Genomic DNA, 19,071 nt, shown 5'->3' with positions numbered 1-19,071 from the left:
TTTGATTCAATGGTTTCTATATTTAATTAAAAACATTGACCATTCAGTGAAAGTTGTCAGTGAAAAACTAAGGATAGGTTAAAAGATAATTAAACAGAGATTTTCATAAAATTTGTGTCAAGTTGGAAGAGATAGCAAAAATGGATATTTAAGGATAAGTAAATATGTAAACTGAATAGATATAATTAACATCTGGTAAACAGTTCTACAAAAATGAAATATTTTATGGAATGAAGAGTCTAGTTTACAGAGAATGGATGTGAAAAACACTTTGCAATGCAAATGATGTTATTTCCTTATAATATTTGTAGCTTCAGATTTTAATTGTTTTTAGTAAGTTAATATATTATTTGAGGCCTTATAAATAGTATTTGTTATTGGGTTTATTTTTTACTGACTGTTTAGAGAACTATCATTTGATTTTATTTATTGTTTGATTCTTTAACATAAATGGATGATTTTGGCCTTCTCTTACAAAATGGAAGATACTGTTGTAACAAACAATTCCAAGAAGGTTGAAAAGTCTGTTAACAACATAAGGAAAATTAGGGTGCCCTAGGCTATGTCTGTTTATGAGAAGGTATTGGCTAAAGTCATAAACCTTATTATCATTTATATTTGAATGGTTCCTAGTTTGTTCCTCCACTAACACAACTAAAATGAACAAAGTTAATAGTTTTCCTACAAAATCACAATAGTTTCACATATTAGCTGAAAATGCCCTGTTTAATAAAAGAAAAATGGGATAAGAGTTACATGTAGTAAGAACACAACCTATGGGAATCTGAGTGTCCACATTCAACAAAAGCTTCTAAGGAAATACAATAGAGAAATATTTAACACTTCCCTCAATAGAAGAAAACTTACTTGATGAAGTCAAGAGGCAAATCAATTACTAAATTGAAATCTTAATTTTTAATAAGTAGTATGATAGATCTTTTCTTAAAATGCCAACAGATATAAGGGGAGTAAACCTTACTTGGATGGTGAGGCACATATGTCTAATATATTACCCACAGATACCTTTCCCCGTGTAGTAGCCACCATCCTGAAATGTATCTTGGAAGAAAATAAAGAAGATACATGTGTACTCCTCAAAGCAAAATTTTTATCAGAAGCACAGAGGTTATTTGGGATTTTGAAGGACATACATCTAGTATATTTTCCATAATATTCATTCTCCACAGAGTAGTGACCACCATTTTGAAATGGCTTCTTAGAAGATAATACACTTCTTTTCCTTGAAACATATTTTTTGATCACAGGCACAGGAGATTATTTCTGAATACATTTTTTAAAAAATGAAAGTGAAAATTTTCTCCTGTGTATTCTTCTGTTACTTACATTCTTTATTTTAAATAATGTCAAAGTATTTTCAAACTGTGAAAGTGTATCAATTATTAAAAACTGGGGAATTCAATTTTTTGTTTATACTTAATGTGTACAAGGAAGTCAAGGCATTTCTCACTAACTTATACACTGTAGATACTGGAAAATGTATAGTGACTTTTAATGTGAGTTTTTAATGTTCTTCCGTTTGTTCTTGTTTGAACAATATATCTATTTTCCAGACATTTACTCATAAAGACAGGACTCAAAGACAGACTGTGAAGAATAAACCTTAGATAGTAATCACTATATTTTCTTTTTTCACGCATTTCCTGTGAAGATAACTGAACCCAACATCTTCCAAGTTGCTGAGTTTAAGAACACCACGTGTACTGTGTATTGTGTGTAACATTTAAGCCCTTCAATTTATATTTAAAAGGATAACATCAATGTAAAGTATAGCACAGCTGTGTTTGTGTTTCACCATACCTTTATACATACCAAAAACAAGTACAAAAATGTGAGTGTTCCCCCAATTCAATTCTGCAAACTACTCCATAGAATCCTAATAACTAAAAGCACAACACAACTGAAATTTACCATCTTTGATTCAAGTATTTTAACATATCACATTATTTTATTGAAGACTAAGAAAGAATTCAGACTTTAGGATTTTCACCAAGACAAGTAATATATGGAAGAATCATCATTAGTCAGGATGAGATTTAGAAGAGCATGTTGATAATTTGTTTTGTCAAAAACAGTAATAACAACCAAGTGAACCTTGCATTCTTTTTTCTATTGTGTTCCCCAAGAAAGGGTTATTGTAACCATAATGGAAAAGTATCTTCAGAGAAGTTATTCATTATTAGTTGGAAAGCTTATATTAAAAATTTTGAGATGCAAATAATTGAGAATATCATTAAATACCTTTATTTTTTCAAACCCAGTGATTCTGTCCATGGCCTGATGTCTTCTCTGGAGATCCCTTTGCTTTTTCTCTTTGATAAATGTTCATAGTTTATTAAGAAAAAAAATCTGAGGCAAAGTTTTGACATTTGATTTTTAAGCTTTGGAACTGGGTGTTTTTGTGGCCATCCCTTCTTCATTACCCAGTGTAGATAGATAAATTTACCTTAAAAATAACCACAGAATGAGTCATATCCATTTTTCTATGGAAATGAAGTGTCAATCTTAAAGAGTCACATTGAAATTATTAAGTAGTATGTTGACCAGGTAAAGTCTGGATGACAATGCCTGGAAAACAAGGTGTTCAGTTTGGAAGGACAATCAAGGTGAACTAGATCAGTTACTTTCTTTGACAGAGCAACTTGTATGTATAGATAAGTTAGAAGCTTTCACAAAGACAATTTTTCAATGTAAAGATTTTCTAATTCATTTCCAACAATGAGATTGCTTCTTATCGCATAATTCTTCCATAGGCAACAATACACGTGCAATCAGTACAAGCTTTCATGACAAAAAAAAAATCGGAGTCCTAGAAGCTTGCTATTTTACCCAGATTGGATGTGCTCGCCTGTCATCCTTTGCACTGGGCACCTGAGGCTAGCACTGTGGACTCTCTCCAGCTGCACACCATCCTGTCCTTACTGGAGTGCAGTGGACGTCAGGCATCAGACACCTATTCAGATACCCTGGGGAGAAGTTCTGGTTAAATCTGTAAAAAATACACTGGAGACCATGATGCACCATACAGACAGCATTCATTTACACCCATCATTTAATTTTCATTTCCAGGAGAGAATCTAGCAGAAATTTATTTAAGGTTTTGTGATTTTTCCCACCCAAGGATATTTCTGCTTGTCTAAGAAAGAGAAAGAATTGAAAATGCCTGTGTGATCCAAACACTGCCACGTCTGCTAGTCACTAAATGCTTTGATTTTATTGACATTCCATGAGGTAATCACTGACATTTGTCAAATTAAGCAAAAATAAAGCTACCAAAATAACCACTCCAATTTAATTACACATATATGTTGATTGTGTGCATGTGTGTATGTGTGTTGTCACAGTCAGAAATAGGTTATTGAAAGAGAATAATGTAGATTTAAGGAATGAATTTCTTCCTTTACCCTCAGTATTTCTTTAAAAGGGAAAGAAAGAATGGAGAAGAAAGAGATAAAGCTTATCAGAAGGTTTCATTTCCTGGGGCGAGTTGGGAGGCCTTTAAAATGGAGAATTGTCCAGAAACCTCGTGCTGGTCTTGCCTGGATGAGGATAGGATTCCTGAAGACACAAGTACAAACACAGTGTGGACATGCTATCCATTGAAAGCACTTCACTCAATCTATACAATTGAATGATAATAAAAAAGTATCCTTTATATATATATATATAAAATGTTTCCCAGATACCAAAAAAATCAAATAAAAATCCCACCCCTCCTCTGCTGTGTTCCTAGGTATACTATGTACTCATTTGAGAAATGTTTCATAGCACTTATCTTAGGTCTACAGGGTTGGATTCAAAGGGATCATTATCCCCTCCGCAAACACACAAACACACACACACACACACACACACACACACACACTTAGGGACTGTGGTTTCCTATAGCACCATACAGCAGGATAGACATTGAGCAATGGCTGCATACATCAATCATGTTCTGGGGAGATCTGATCATTGCTAGTCCTGGCCTCAGTTGCCCAGTGTCCCACTCAGTCTGTACCTGTCATTCACTCCAGGAGACAAAGTGTATTTTGAAGTCAGCTTGGCCCTTCCTTCTCTTTTTGGTAGGCATGATATGTTGTTATGATGAAAACAGAGTAATTTGTGAAGCTTATAAGCAACACTTATCCTCTTCCAGAAATACTTGCTATTGCTATTTAGAAATAATGTAAATCGTTAGAGATGTGGTAAAATTACAAATAGTTAGCCCTTAATCCATAGCAAGGTAGATATTGGGCCAAAGTGTGAAATACAGAATATTTAAGGTACTTAGAGAACTAGGAAGAAAAAAATTGATGGTAGTTTTCCAAGTTCACATCTACTATTTCATATTAACATAAGATTGGTCAGACTTTGAACAGCATTCTGCGATAGTCACTGGCAATTTAAAATAACATGTGCTTTATGAAACAACATATAAGAAAATGATTCAAAGTAAAAATAATGGATGAGATTCCTTTTCCAGTAAATAACAAATATGCAGCCTCTTTAAGTATAAATCCCCAAATATCTATTTACATGACAAAGGCAAGGAAACTGAAGCAAAGTTGAAGGTATCTTGCAGAAATAAGCACTTCCCAGTAGGTATGTAATCGTGAAAAGTGAAGTGTGGATGGCTGCAGGTATTTCTATGTCAGGTTAACTTTGAAAGTCTGGTTGGCTTCAGCATTTATCAGCAGATGCCCACAAATGTGCACTTGATACATTGTGCAGGAACTTCATTTTCCAAGAGGAAACAGATAACCCCTGAAATTAACCATTAATATGTGTTCCCTGTGTAGATTTTGTCTTGAGTGCTCAAGGAATTAATGTTACCACACTGCCAGTGGCTGGGCTTGAGACTCACACTCTCTAGAATGTATGGAGAAAGGAATTATATTGTAATCAGTGGTTCTATTTCATTTTCAAAAATGAGATGTTTAATTAAGACTTTAGTTTCACTGACCAGCTTAAGTTTTTCAGTGTAAATAATATATTAAAATGAGTCACAGAATAATCCCCTTCTAAGTAGGTGAATTCTGAATGGATCCTTTAGACGAGCAACAGGTAACATTTGGGGTGGTAGGGGAGTTTAGTCAGCTGCAAGAGGCCTTTCAGTTTTTGATAATTATGATAAATTTCAACATGATAGCATATCAGATGCTGTTTTATGTGTTTTTAAAATATCTATTGAGTGCATCTTTCCAACATTTTTCCAAAGATAAAATGTTTATGTAAAGATAAGAACTTAGATAACCTGAACAATAAAATTTATATTTAAAAAAGCCTAACAACACCTTGACATTCAAAATAACAAAACTATAATGAAAAAGCTAGTATCACTTAATCTTTTCTTAAATTTAAAATGCGTTTTACCAAAGGATCTTCAACATTTGTGACTTTGAATTCCTATTACTCAGTTTTGATTTTAAAAACTGAAACTAGAAATCCCACTGGACCCCAACTACTCCCCTTCTAGAATGGTACATGCACATCCATACATATCTCAGAACAATTCATAATAGCCAAACTTTTGAAGCAGCCCATAAGTCCATCAACAGATGGATAAAAAAAATGTGCTATTTACACATAATGAAACACTAACTACTCTGCCATAAAGAAAGATAAACTTGAGTCACTTGTAGGGAAACAGATGCATCTTAAAACCATAATGCTAAGTGACACACAAGTTTAAATATCACATGGTTTCTTTTACATGAGAAACCCAGAGTGAAAATAAAGAGGTAAAGAAAAGATAGATAAGAGCAAGTAGGGAGATAGTTCTTCTTCACAGGCGAAGGGGATCAAGAGGGGGTGTAGGATGAACGGGGTAAGAAAGGGATAAGACATGAAAAAAAGAAACTGGAATGTGTCACGTACATGTATCCACTCCACACAAAGAATATAAACATTATGTGTGGCAAACATACAAACAAAAAAGGAAGGAGATCAAGAGAGGGGTGTAGGGCAAAGGGAAGGAGAGGACAAGGGATGAAAGAGGGAATGAAGACGTGTTATGTACGTGTGCAACTTCCCAAAACAAATGTAAACATTTGTGCTGCGCACATGGACTAATAAAGTACAACAAAGGAATATTCCTTCTTTTCTCTGGATGGTCATATGTCTGCAATTAACAAATATTCACAAAGAGTAATTTGTGACATGTTTTAACAGAAACAAGTTAACATGAAACAAGAATTGTACAGTTCACTGCTTGATTCAGAAATAGTTACATTCCTTTTCCATACAGTGTGAGTCTCCAAAAAAGTAATTTTCACCAAGCTTTTCCCCAAACTACAAGCAAAAGAAATCTTTGATGTACTTTCAAATACTGTGCCTCTTTATTTAAAACAGTGTAAACATAACAACTCAACACCACCAATAACTGGAAAAAGAATGGGTATGTGAACACTAATTTCCTTGAATGCCCCATGAAAGTAAGGGAAAATGAAACAGACAAATCTTCAGGAGAAGTTTCAGTTCACCTTAGCAGTGGTAAAAATATTGCTTTATTCCAAATGAACATACAACACAATTTCCTGGTCTTTGGGGGGTTTCTTGTGAACTGAATAGTTTGGGCTTTTGATTTCAACAATTTATTCTTTCCATATTAACCACAGAAGCCGATGCCTTCCTTGGTCCACACATAGTAGACTTGCTCTAAAACCAATAGCAATGAGGCTAATGAGAAAGAAAATGGTAACTGTCAATTTGATAATTGGCCCATGTAACTAATGTAAGTAGACATGGTTCAAAATAAACACACATCCCCCATCAATACACTTTGTAATACTGATATCAATAAGCCAATAGTTGTTCCTTTCAAAAGGATTCACATCATAAAATTGTCTAGACGTTGTCAAGGTTTCTAGGACCCACCATGCAAGTGACCTTGATTTAAGAACTCACTAACTGAACAGTATATTGAATGGAAAAATTTAAAGTGAACAGATCCAAGAGGGAAAAATTTTTATCTGACTATTAGGTTCCCTGATGTTTTAGAACAAATTTTAGCAAGCTTAATACACACACACATGCACACGCATACGCACAAAGAACACACTGCAAGAGCATATGTGCTCAAGGGAGCAAGTTCACACCCTTGCACGCTCGCTCACACATGTGCACTCACACGCACACGCACTGAGAAATGCTCCTTCAGAGCTTCTAAACAGACTCCAAGGAAAACATTTCTATTAGCATCGTCTTAGTGACACGATGTTGTGAGTTTCTTGTCTCTTTTATTTTCTGTAATAATTTTGTACCTCCCTCTGAGATGTGGAGCTTTCAAATTTCAGAGGAAGATGGTGCATGAGTACAGCAAAGATTGCTCCAATTACTCCCCGCCATTGGCTGTCTCCTCTATGCAATTTTTGTGCCATTCTTCAAAAATCAAATACAAAACACTACATTTCTTGACATGACATAACCTGTGATACGGGTGTTGGCTAAGTAGAAATTTAGGGGTTGGGATCAGCACGCCGAATGGCAAGGGCCACCTGCTCCCTGGCACATCATCCGTGGGACAGAGCTCTTCTCTTAAACCAGGTACCTGCCAGTGCTTCCTTCATGGGGACCTTGGCACTATACGACCAAGGGTCTCAACTGCCCACATCTTCTGAGACCCAAAGAGGACAATGTTAGGACTAACTAAAATTGGATTCAGAATTCTACCCAAAAGCTTCCATGGTAAGCTTTATCCCTCCTGAAACATTTCTTTCCCTTTAAAAAAATATTTTGTTAAAAAACACTATGATATGAGGGCGATAGACTATTTGGTTTCCTCTAAGTAGATGCTCTTAAATTAATGCATATAAATAATTTGTATTTAATTTCCTCTCTTTCCTGTTGAGCAAAGCATCGACTGCACAGATCCCTACGTCTCCAGTCACTTGGTCAATGCCGAGTCTCTTTGTATTTCATTCCTTAAGACAAATTGTGCCTCTCGTTCCGATTTGGCCGTGGGACTCAGGGGGAGAAAGGCTGTGTTTTCGCTCGCGCTGTCCTCAGTTTCTACGCTGGCCAGCTCGTAGTCTTCCGACCGCCTGGCATCAGTCAGAATCCGGATCTGCTCCTGGACAGTTTCTAGCAATATTTTCACTTCCTGCTGTTCTGCTATAAAACAGTCGCTGACAGGAATACTCACGTTGACAATGTCAGCAGAGTAGGAGTTTTTGCACCATTTGATGCTTTTGACCTCAGAAATCCCTGGCATTTGCATGCAGGTTTCTTCTAGACCCACCGAGGGGATGATGGGCACAGAACTGGCCCTTGCGGATGAGTATCCCACCAGGTCCTTTTGATCCAAGTTATTAAAATAGGGCTTTGTTTCTCGTGAAGGCAGTTGCATATTTATTGACGAATTTTGTTGGGTCTTTAAATCATTGGATGAATACCTAGAAAAGAAACAAAGTATCATGCATCCCGGCCTCCACCTCACCTCTGTGGAGTAATAGTCAACCACAATGAACTTTCCACATGCACCATCTCACTGAATTCTCACAGCAACCCCATGAGACGGATAATATGCTCCCAGTTAAACAGAGAAGCCAACTGAAGCTCAGATCGGTGAAGTGACTTGCCCAAGGTCACACAGAAAATAAGTGACAGACTGAGACTCAAACCCAGATCTTCTTACTTTAAGTCCAGGGGTCTTTCAACACACCACAGCTGTATAGGCAGGTGGGATATAGTCTTCCTGACCTCTATCCTAGAATACAAAGTAAATGGGGATTGAGCAGATAAGTGTGGCCTTCCCACAGTGACACACAGGAAACCCACTTCCACTCCATTAACTCAACCACCCTCTCAGCCCTGGGTCCTCCAGCAGCATGTATGGACACTCTATTTGGAGGTGACTGGGAAGCCCAGTTTTAAACAATAAGTGATGTGGTCCTAAGTTCTTCCACTTAGCAATAGTTTTAGGGGATGTAAAACCAATTGCCATTGGCACCTGCAGGAACCACCTCACCGACCAGCTGTCAATTCTGAGGATGGGAACAGGAGGGACACAATTCCCCTGCTTTCCTGGGATGAATATGAAGTGGCTCAGGGGGAACTACCAAGCCAGCTACTTTCCTGACAGGGTTCTTGAGCCTAGTGAGTTGGTCCCTTGGTGCATGACAATGGCTTGTTAGGAAGGCCGAGTTGCCAGTCCAAGTAATCTGAATGTGCCACAGCCTAGCTAGGCTCCTTCTTGACTGTTTGGGGCTGATGATTTTTCTTCCTTTGACCTTTTCAGTCTGAGAAAATGGGACAGGTATACTATGAATTTATAGGAGTGTGATTTGGGGACAAGAACAATACTTTTATTCCATTTCTTAAGCATTTGTCTTTAAACTTGAAGCACTAACATCTAAATGTAGTGATATTTGATCTCCATATCATAAATTTCCTTTCCTGGGCTTACACTGTAACATAAGTAAAAATCACGTTTAAATAGTAGTTGTAATGAAGTGTGTTGCATACTAAATAGAGGTCTTTATTGTATGTTCATCATGGGGACAGTTTCAAGGTCTGTTTTTCCACTAGAATGAAAGTAAAGATAAGGAAGAGATCTAGGTTTTTGTAGTCCTATCTCTTTTTAATGTGCCTAGAATAGAGTTGGCAATTGATAAGCCATAGTCTAACAAACATCTTTACAGTAAAAGCTATTTTTACAGCCCAATTAATATCCATATTCAAACCAAATAACACAGCTAACACTTGCAGGGTGCTTTGACAAAACACTTTTACCTCCAATTATGTGACTAATTAAAAAAAGGGAGTATTGCTCTTACCATGCAATGGACAAGTAAGCTACCCTAAAGGACACTCAACTGACTTGCCCCAAATTATATGTTTGGTAAGAGGCAGAAGAAAGAATTAAACCCAAGTTGCCTTCATCTAATTGTTACTATTAAAATGAAACATTCTAATGGATGGATATGCTAGGGTAAATTAGAACAGCTCTGGAGGGTGGCATAATCTTTACCCAAGCAAACTATACAGCCAGGTATATTGGACTTCCCAGGGAACCTTACTCCTTCCTTCTTAGAAACATGAGTCTAAAGTTTCTGATTCATCAAATTCATTGAGACAAAAAGGTGACAAGTTCAGGTTCTCAAAAAGACAAGAAAAAAATAGAAAATCTGTATACTAGATTCACTGATGGAACAAAACAAAGAAAGAGAACTAAAATAACATTGGACTCCACATCAGTATCACCAGGGTATCATCAACAGGTAGAATTTAATACATTCAAATAGGATGGTGACAGGTGAAAATTGTTTATGGGGATATAAATATTATTTATAAATCTGTTGGATAAATGTCTTACATAATGTTTTAAAATTGTGGCTTCAGCATGTAAATAATGTGGCATGACTAAACAGCAAAGGCAGGGGCTGGGTATTTAGCTCAGCAGCACAGTGCCTGCCTGGCAAGCACAAGGTCATGAGTTCAATTCCCGGTACAGGAAAATAACCAACCCCCCCCAAAAAAATAACCAGCAAAGGCAGAGCATTTTCCTAATATGCCTGAGTGTTTTGATTAGGGCTTAGTGAATTGACTTCCTCTGATTATCTATGATTTCACTTCTCAACTCAGCTACTGGATACATGACTAGCAATAACTGAAATCGTAAATGGTATTTTAACATGAAGAACCCTCCAAGACATGATTTAGTTTTGAGTTAGGTATGATTTCAAACCCCCATGCCATTACATGCTCTGGATCGCAGACAAATGTCACTCTCTAATTTTCCCACTCATTAGAACAGTGGTGTGAGAGCTGAGGGTGGATGTAGCTCAGTGATAAACCATGTGCTTAGTTAGTATACACAAGTTTCTGGATTCAACGCCCAGCACCACTCTGCAGTCCAGTGTACACTGGGAAGGGTGTGCTCAGAGGTCTGATTGCGATAACATCTCTGCACTTTTTCCCTGGAGGCACAGCGGTAGTCCTCTCTTCCTCCTTCACCCTGTAGGGTTCCAGCACTGGGACCAGCAGAATTCTCAGAGGGAACTGCATGACTACATGTGATCCTGAGTTGGTACATATTCAGAGTTCTGTATCCCTTGAGGTCAATAACTCTACCACAGATGTGACTCAGAGCTGTCACTCAGTGACTGTGCTGCCATTTTAACCGGCCCTTCCTCTCTTTCAACAAATAAATTATAGTTGTATTTTTTTTCTGTAACTATGTGTGTCAAAGCATCCTGCTAAAGAAGAAAGATTTCAACGATTAATTGCTTGATTTGCTTCTCAGTGATCCAAGGGTCAAGGGTCAATCCAAGGACTTTGTTTTTCTCTAGATGACTTTAAGACACAGTTTCTGGGGCATATGGCCCTAGAATGACATGACTAAACTGCAGGAGTCTACTGTTCTGCCTGTAGCCATACCACCGACATATCATAGCCATGCTTTCTTGGTTTAGTGATTCATTTAGTCCCAAAGGGAAGTGTTTAATCTGAGCTCTTTCACATGAGATGACAGATGCCATGTTGGGCTAGCCATTCAAACTGTGCTATCCTTATTGTACTGAGCTAGTATATTTCTAAGGAACCACTGAACCTAAGTGGGTAGCTAGGCATGGTTAGACACTCAGAATATTTTACATGCTCCTATGTTTAAGATGTGAATGTACATTTGCTGATTTCCTTTCTGTCTAGTTTATGAACATACCAGTTTGATTTGCCTGACACAACCCAGCTCAAATGTGTAGGAGCCATTACCATGGTTATTACCAACCAGGCTCATATCAGGGAGACGTTTCCTTAGGAATTTCCTCTCTGTCTCACTCTTCTGCCAGGCTACCTTAAGATAGTTGTTGGGTTCAACCTGGGCTGAAGTTCTTGGCAAGGAGAGAAGTCACATATACTGGGAGCCTAACTAGCAGACAGGGACCACATGACTGGTAAGCAAGTAGCAGATGGCAGATGGCTCTTGTGAATCCATTCCTACCCGCTCCAGGCTAAGGCCAAATTTGAAGAGTGCCTTTAGCTGTGAAATTCTATTACCAATCCCATTTCCAGTCCAGAGAGACAGCCAGTCCCCTGGGAGTAGAAAATAGCTGTTTTTAAGAACTGAGAATGAGATTGCTCCCTGAGATTCATTGTGCTGAGCGCAGAGTGGCTTACACTCGGAGTCATCATTTATCAACATTGCATGAATATCACGTACAGGACAACACATGTGGCCAGCTCAAATCAACACCATGCAGATGCTAAGTAGAGTCTGCCAGGAGGGAAAGGACAACACAGAGCCTGAACATGCAATAGGAACAGCTGAGTTCTGGAAGAGAAGAGAAAGTGGAGCTCAAGGCTGAATCTGGCACAGGTCTGGAGTATCCTGACTCCTGGAACCCAAGGATTATAGCCATCTAGAGCTCCAAATAAGGAATTATATCAGGAGCAGGATTGTATACCACTCAAAAACTCTGAACGTGATTTTCCTTATTTGTTCTCACAATAACAATCATCCTCAGAGAAAATGTATATACACACACATGTGTGCCTAAGAGGGATCATTAGTGATACATAGAGAAAGCTATGAAGCATCTTCAATTCTATTTATAGGCTGGATACAACCCTCTTTTTTTAGTGCTAAGGCCAAGAGAAAGGCAAACTACTTCTTGTGTTCGACATTTTGGACAACTTGGTTGTTAGGGTACATTTGCAACTGTCACCCTAAATCTGTACAAAATGCATTTCATAGTACATTTGGAATTGCTTCAAAATTACAAAACCCAGCCACAGGCTATTTATGCCCTATTCTCTAGTCTTAAAGAAATCAATGACAAGGTTTGTCAGATCGGCCTCTTCTCCATCCATCCCATGTGCAGAACAAAGGAGAGAGGTAAGGCTATGTGCTAGACTGCCCACCTGCTTTGCTCTTTAGCTAGATGGAGACTATCTGGAAAAAATAAAACAGAACCTAGGCCCAGGCAGCACAGAAACCTAACCTGGATTATTCAAGAAGGACAAAAGGGTGCTATGACAAGAGCTGGAGTAAACCTGGATTCCATTCTTCTTAAAACTAATGATCGATCACATTATGACTATTACTGTGACATAAACATCAATACCACTGGGTACTGGCATGAGTTCTTGAACCCATATTTTTGAAACTCTAGCCAACAATCTTATGGAGCTTAAATTCAAAGCCATTTAAATGCTGCTATCTTTAGTGTATTCATTACAACATTTCTAAAAGAACACCTGAATTCAAGTTGGTAGCTAGGTGTGGTTCAGAACTTCGTATATTCTGGATCTCAAATACTCTTAAGGTGTGAGTCTGACTTTCGTGAGTCTCTTCTTACCCTATGGCCTATGAATACGTTCAGGATATATAATTTGCATAGGGTGCCACTTTGGTGTGGTTGATCTATGCCAGCTGCATAAACAGTAGCTACAGTCCATGTTGCACTTCACTTGCCAAGGCCTGAGGGAGACAGAACCACCTTTGTTCTGGAAGGAGTGGCAGCCTTGATGTCCAAAGCCCACATTTGTACCCCTGCACTGTGCATAGTTGGAAGTGATGAGATCTATATGGTGTGTTGTGCCTTTGTGCTCTTCATCCTGACCTAAATTCCATATTCAAGGTCCTAGTTTAGTGTATTTTCCACAATAACAATCAGAAAACTAAGTAATATTCTTCTATATTACTTAATCTTCCTAACAAACATCTATTATTTTTATCAAACACCAATTTTTGGTTGCTTTAGCAACAATGTAGTAGCATATCCTAGATCTCTAAACTTAATTTCTTTTCCATCCAACATTTCCCTAATAGCCATTCTTTTCAGTTCACCTTTGTTTAGAATAAAGGTGGAAGTAGCATAAACAGCCAACTAATGAAGAAATCAGTGACTAAAACTCCAAGGAACGTATAACTCAACCGAAAGCACTAGCACTCATAACAGCCCTAAATGCCATTGCTTTTAAGACCTACCCTTGGCGGGGTATCGTATCCTGGTCTGGGATCCTTGATTCTTCAAGTTGTTGATATGCTGGTCCCACGATTCCACCCAGTCTGCTTCGGGGTGAGGGGGGTGTCCTTCTGAAGGTACTCCTATGGAGCATTCCACTTCTTTGCCCTGGGCTACAGCAAGAGGAGAGACTCCTGCTGGGTTGAGAAAAACAAAAGAAACAAAACCAACCATCCAGAGAGATCACAGCAGTGGTCTTCAGACCTCTCACACATAGCATTGCTTCCCAAATCCACTGCAACCCAGGACAGAGGCCATCCATGAATAGGACTGTGTGCTTGGATGAGATCAGGTGGTGCCCAGTTTATTTCGCTGAGATAAAGAAAGGTTCCTTTGTGTCTAGCCTTCTAGTTCAGAGCACTACTAATTAAAATAACTGCATCTTTCCAAACAGAAACAAGAGATGAGCTGTAAGGAATCCTCAAGATCCCAATTCCCCGCTACCCTCAGTATTCAAGCCATAGTAGCTGTGTTTCTAATTGGAATAAAAATGGCCTTATTAGAGACCGACATGAACAAAACACAGGAAACCCAGAAGGAATTTATGGAGAAATTTTCACTTCTAAGTGGTAGAATAAATAAACCACACTTTAATTGGCATTCTTTCCTTAACATATGTGCTAAATTCTCAGTTCACTAAACTAGATTTTCATCAGTTTCAAACTTTTACTTTTGAGTCTGCTTTTAACAAATATCTGATTAAAATTTCACTGGGAAGATACCTCCAAAATACCCCAGTATTCATGTGTTTGTAGATGCCGTCAAAGGGCAAGAGAGAGATATATGTCATAGGCCTCAACAAAAACAGACCCCTATGTGCAGGTTATAGAAAACCAAATAACTATATGCTATGAAAAGCAATGGCTAATGTGACTCATCACCTGGTCCAGACCCAAGCCCACCTCCATGCCACTGTGAGGATATCTTGGCTGAGATGTAGACATTAACAAGATGTGCGAGTCTGTGGCCAACTAACTGCCATGCACAGGTACATGAACTAAGAACTTTATGGGGCATCCACATTTATTCAGGAAATATCCATACAATTCTACAGATAAAAGACTCTAAAAATGTGAGCCAGCCTATCAAGTTCTACAGGCGACTGTCTCCCAAAGGAACTGTATCCCTATCACTGTATGACTTGGGTTCTGTCACTCCGCCCTCATTCATATTACTATTATTTCTTCTTAAATATAAAACAAAGCTTTGCAAATATTATCTAAAGTTAGAGTCTGAGACCTTGACATTTGAGTGCTAGAAGCAATCATTCTGGTTTTGGCAAAATGACTGATCATACTTTATATTCCACAAGCCAATACTAACTTTTTGAATTTGTGCTGATACCAGATCATATATTGGCACCATCATCATCCTTCACTCCAGATCATACTTCCTGTCTCTTGAGCCCCAGGATGCCTAGCAGTCAGGTGCATCTAGTTTTGTCTCTGAGCCAATAAGTTTAAGGTTCATTAGAGCTCAGTTGTTTCCTTCCCCTCCTACTCCTATCTACCATCCTGTGGCAATTATGGAATGTGTAAGGTATGAAGGTCTGAATGCTACAGTTAACTGTGGGAGGAAATCTCTATATATTTACTAAGAAGCATGAGTTGGGGGCAGTACTTGTGCCACAGTCTTTGAGGGAAATAAATAACACTGTAAATTTGAGGAGATCTTACCATTTTAGAGGTAAGTTCACTGTTTGAGAGAAAAAATAAAATTATAAGAGATACTACTGTGTCTCAGATCTAGTAGCAGTGGGAAGCTGTGACTGTTCTTCGGCTACAGAGAAAGGCGTGGGAGCGGGTACCAGAACAGAGACAGCTGCAAGGCCAAGGCCACCAGCCTGGCTCTGTGGCCCCAGAGGCACAGTTTAGTCACCAAGTAGGGAGGACAAGGGCAGAAGGGCCACGAGCTCATTTTCCTCCCACTTATCTCTTACCTGAACCCCACACCAAACCCACAAAAGCCAAGGGAGCCCGCAGCCCTCCTGGTGCACAGGGAGAGGTAGACAGGTAAATACTGGGTTCAGGGTGAAGGAGAGCAGCAGAGAGGGGCAACAGCATGCCCTGTGAGTGTTTCCCGTGGCTTACTACGGAGGTCATGCGAGGGGGGAACAGGACCTGCCAATAGCAGTGTGGGACAGCAGCATTCTCTTCCCTGTTCTTCTGCCATGACCTGTGACCATAAGGGTCACCCTGACATTGAGAACCTTGAACTCGTGTCACTGTAGGAGATGCATAAGCATGCTTTTTATGAGCAACATAGATTGCTGAACTATGGTCCAACAAATGTGGCATGCTGTCACAGATTTCTCTAAAAGGCCGTGGTATTCTTTTTCTTTTTCTTTTGGACTAAACATGAAAATAATGGTTTTGCATTAATAGCTTTGTTTTATATCCAAATGAGTTACTGTCAGTACACAAAAGTGAAATTAATTATTCATATTTTGCTACCCTGTCACAACTACAAAGCCTGCTAATGTGAAGTGGGGACCTGTCTTAGAAGAGTTCTGCACCTAGCAATCAATCAACCTTTCAGGCCGTGAAACCCAGTGGCATTTAGGAAGTTATGGAACAGTCTGCAGGATATAAATCAGTGACTGGGTTATCAATTGTGAAAATGTTTTAAGTCTATTGTGTGTTTTATAAAACAAAAGCTACACCATATTTAACTATAATTCACAAAGTTCTAAAATCATTACACAAGTTAGCCCTCACCTGACTACTAGGGCACGATGCACCCCAGTAGATACTACAATGTCACTCAGCAAAGCAGAAGAAAGAAGTTCTCCTGAGATATCCTTACTTAATCTGTGAGTGATCCTTAGAGACTTGGGTAAAAGCTAAATTTAGGAGAAAACATATAAACAGACAGGAACTGGGAGTAGCGACAACGCACCTCCAAACTATAAGTTTTTAAAATCCCAACTTCACAGTACTTATGTATAATATAGTCCTAGAGTAATATAGTAAACTCTTTCACTGGACTGGGAGAACAGTATGTTATATTCAGCTGCGGGAGAGTACTGTTTTAGAAAAAATATCCCTCTTGTAAAAGGCTGGCAATTTTAGACATGTCTCTAATTAAGACAAATTCCATTAGGTCTAGTGAAGTGAAATGCTCTTTTCATGAGGAAATATTCTGTAAATGTGACAAATGATATAAATCAAAACTTCCAGTGAATAGATAAAGCAATTATCCAAGACTCAAACATATTTCAATCCATTTTTTAAAATTGGCAAATCCTCGGTATCTCAGTGATACATAATTTACTCATTAAAAAGAATGAATATCACCACCAAGTGGATTAGGGAAGTGACTGGGATGTGAAAGTAACTGTGCCCAGAAATGGGGAAATCCATTCATGAGACCCACGCAGAGGTGAAGAGGAAAAGAGGCTCCTTTTCATCTGGCACGCCTTTGACAAGGGGTGTGCAAAGCTCCTGAGATACATGCAAACCAAAAGTCAACAGCATCTGGCTTTCACTTCCATAATTAAATTTTTAAATTATATTTTTGACTTTTGAAAATATACATTTTAGTAAGAAAAGGAAGTCTCAGTCCTGGTACGACTTGCACAGAGACCACGGATGTACATTTTGGACAAATACATTGTCTCTTCTAGCACTTGGTTCCAAACCTTCTCACTTAGCCTCGTATAAGATTCCTCACACACAGAACACATAAAAAAATGCAGAAGATGCTGAAGAACATGTTCAGATGCAGAATGTCATGTATGTATGAGACAGCACAATGTTTGGTCTCCTCTCCTCAAGAACCAGTTTCTGTGCTCAGCTTGAAAGAGGGCAACCTCATTGTCTACAGAAGATCACAGAGAAAGTTCATCAGCATTTCCCCTGAAATATTTTCTTTTTAGAGGACTATGTTAGAAGATTTGTAAGGTCTCATATCAGCTCCACAGGGGAGATTAGAGACTGACTTTGCAGACAGTGATAAGGAAGTTTAGGAAAACCTTGTTCTTAATACTTTCTTCAGAATGCATTGTTTCATTCACTCTCTGTGCATGTAGTTCTGAAGGGCGGTCTTCCCAGTTTTTCAGGCTCTTGTAGGGAAAGACACTGCAGTCTGCAGGACAGGCTAATGTCTTTGTAATTTGGTCTACCTGCTATGAGCTGCTCAAACATCTCCTTGGAGTACCACAGGAAGTGCAAGAATGCTCACCTCCAATGAGTGCCTTGGCCATCTTTTGGCACGTGCGTGCAGTGTATGCCCAGTGTGAGTGCGCCCACTCCCACCACAATGGACCACCTGTACCTGTGGTGTTTCACAGACTGGCTTCCTCTGTCAGGAGAAGGGACCTCAGGGAATGGCTGGGGACCACCAAAACTTGACTCCATCATTTTCTCCAATGCAGTCACAGGATGCCTTTCTGCTTTTGAATACTGTGGGAAATCAGAGCAGTTAAGTTATGAGAGGAGAGTCAATCACACAGGAGCTAATGAGAAGTTACTGGAATGGCAGGGTCCCCTGGCACAAGACCGGGAGCAGGAGAGACACCATGTGTGTCTCCTTTCCCATAAGCTTGACTGAACTCCCCATATGCACCCCAATTGCCTCTGAGGTTAGGTGAGATCAATTAAAGTTCTCCAGATGAGATCAATTAAAGAGGGTTTTTTAACCCTGGAATTGCATGTCTACACCCATATCACACTGTTTCTTCTAGACAAAAAGCACTTACAAGCATAGCCTGCATACAATACAAGGGGGGGGGGAGGCTTGCTTTCCCTCTTCTTGCTCCTACTGTTTTTGCTGTCTTCTGCCCCCTTGAAGTGTTGTCCCTGTGCTGTGACACCCTGCCTTGGAGCCAACTGATTATGGACTAAAACCACAAACTGGGGGCTGAATTAAACTTTGTTTCCTTAATTTTGGGCATTGGGTGTTTTGTCTCAGCAACAAGAAAAAAGTAACCAACACAATAAATAAATAACAATAAGGAATACAAGGAAAAAAAGAGAAGCATGATTTAAAAAAAAATCATTCTGGTTATTGAGAGTAGGGTTTGGGGGCTGGGGATTTAGCTCAGCGGCAAAAGCGCCTGCCTGGCAAGCGCAAGGTCGTGAGTTCCGTTCCCGGTACCGGA

The 19,071-nt window shown here is 39.0% G+C and overlaps 1 protein-coding gene across 1 annotated transcript in view; it reads right to left on the bottom strand.

The window, feature by feature from the left end:
- Window positions 1-6,474: 6,474 nt before the first annotated feature.
- Nrg3 (neuregulin 3) overlaps window positions 6,475-19,071 on the bottom strand; it is a gene marked incomplete at its 5' end in the record, with an annotated part of 1,004,716 nt that continues 992,119 nt past the window's right edge. Inside the window, 4 exons of the mRNA XM_013506309.1 lie at window positions 6,475-8,396; window positions 8,639-8,710; window positions 13,934-14,107; window positions 18,246-18,373. Coding sequence (XP_013361763.1) covers window positions 7,889-8,396; window positions 8,639-8,710; window positions 13,934-14,107; window positions 18,246-18,373 — 882 coding nt within the window. The remainder of the gene's footprint in view (window positions 8,397-8,638; window positions 8,711-13,933; window positions 14,108-18,245; window positions 18,374-19,071) is intronic.

Source organism: Chinchilla lanigera, unplaced genomic scaffold, assembly GCF_000276665.1.
Source record: "Chinchilla lanigera isolate Chin_1 unplaced genomic scaffold, ChiLan1.0 scaffold00109, whole genome shotgun sequence".
Taxonomy (NCBI): domain Eukaryota; kingdom Metazoa; phylum Chordata; class Mammalia; order Rodentia; family Chinchillidae; genus Chinchilla; species Chinchilla lanigera.
Note: the sequence above shows the minus strand (reverse complement) of the source record. Positions and strands in the feature narration are given on the sequence as shown.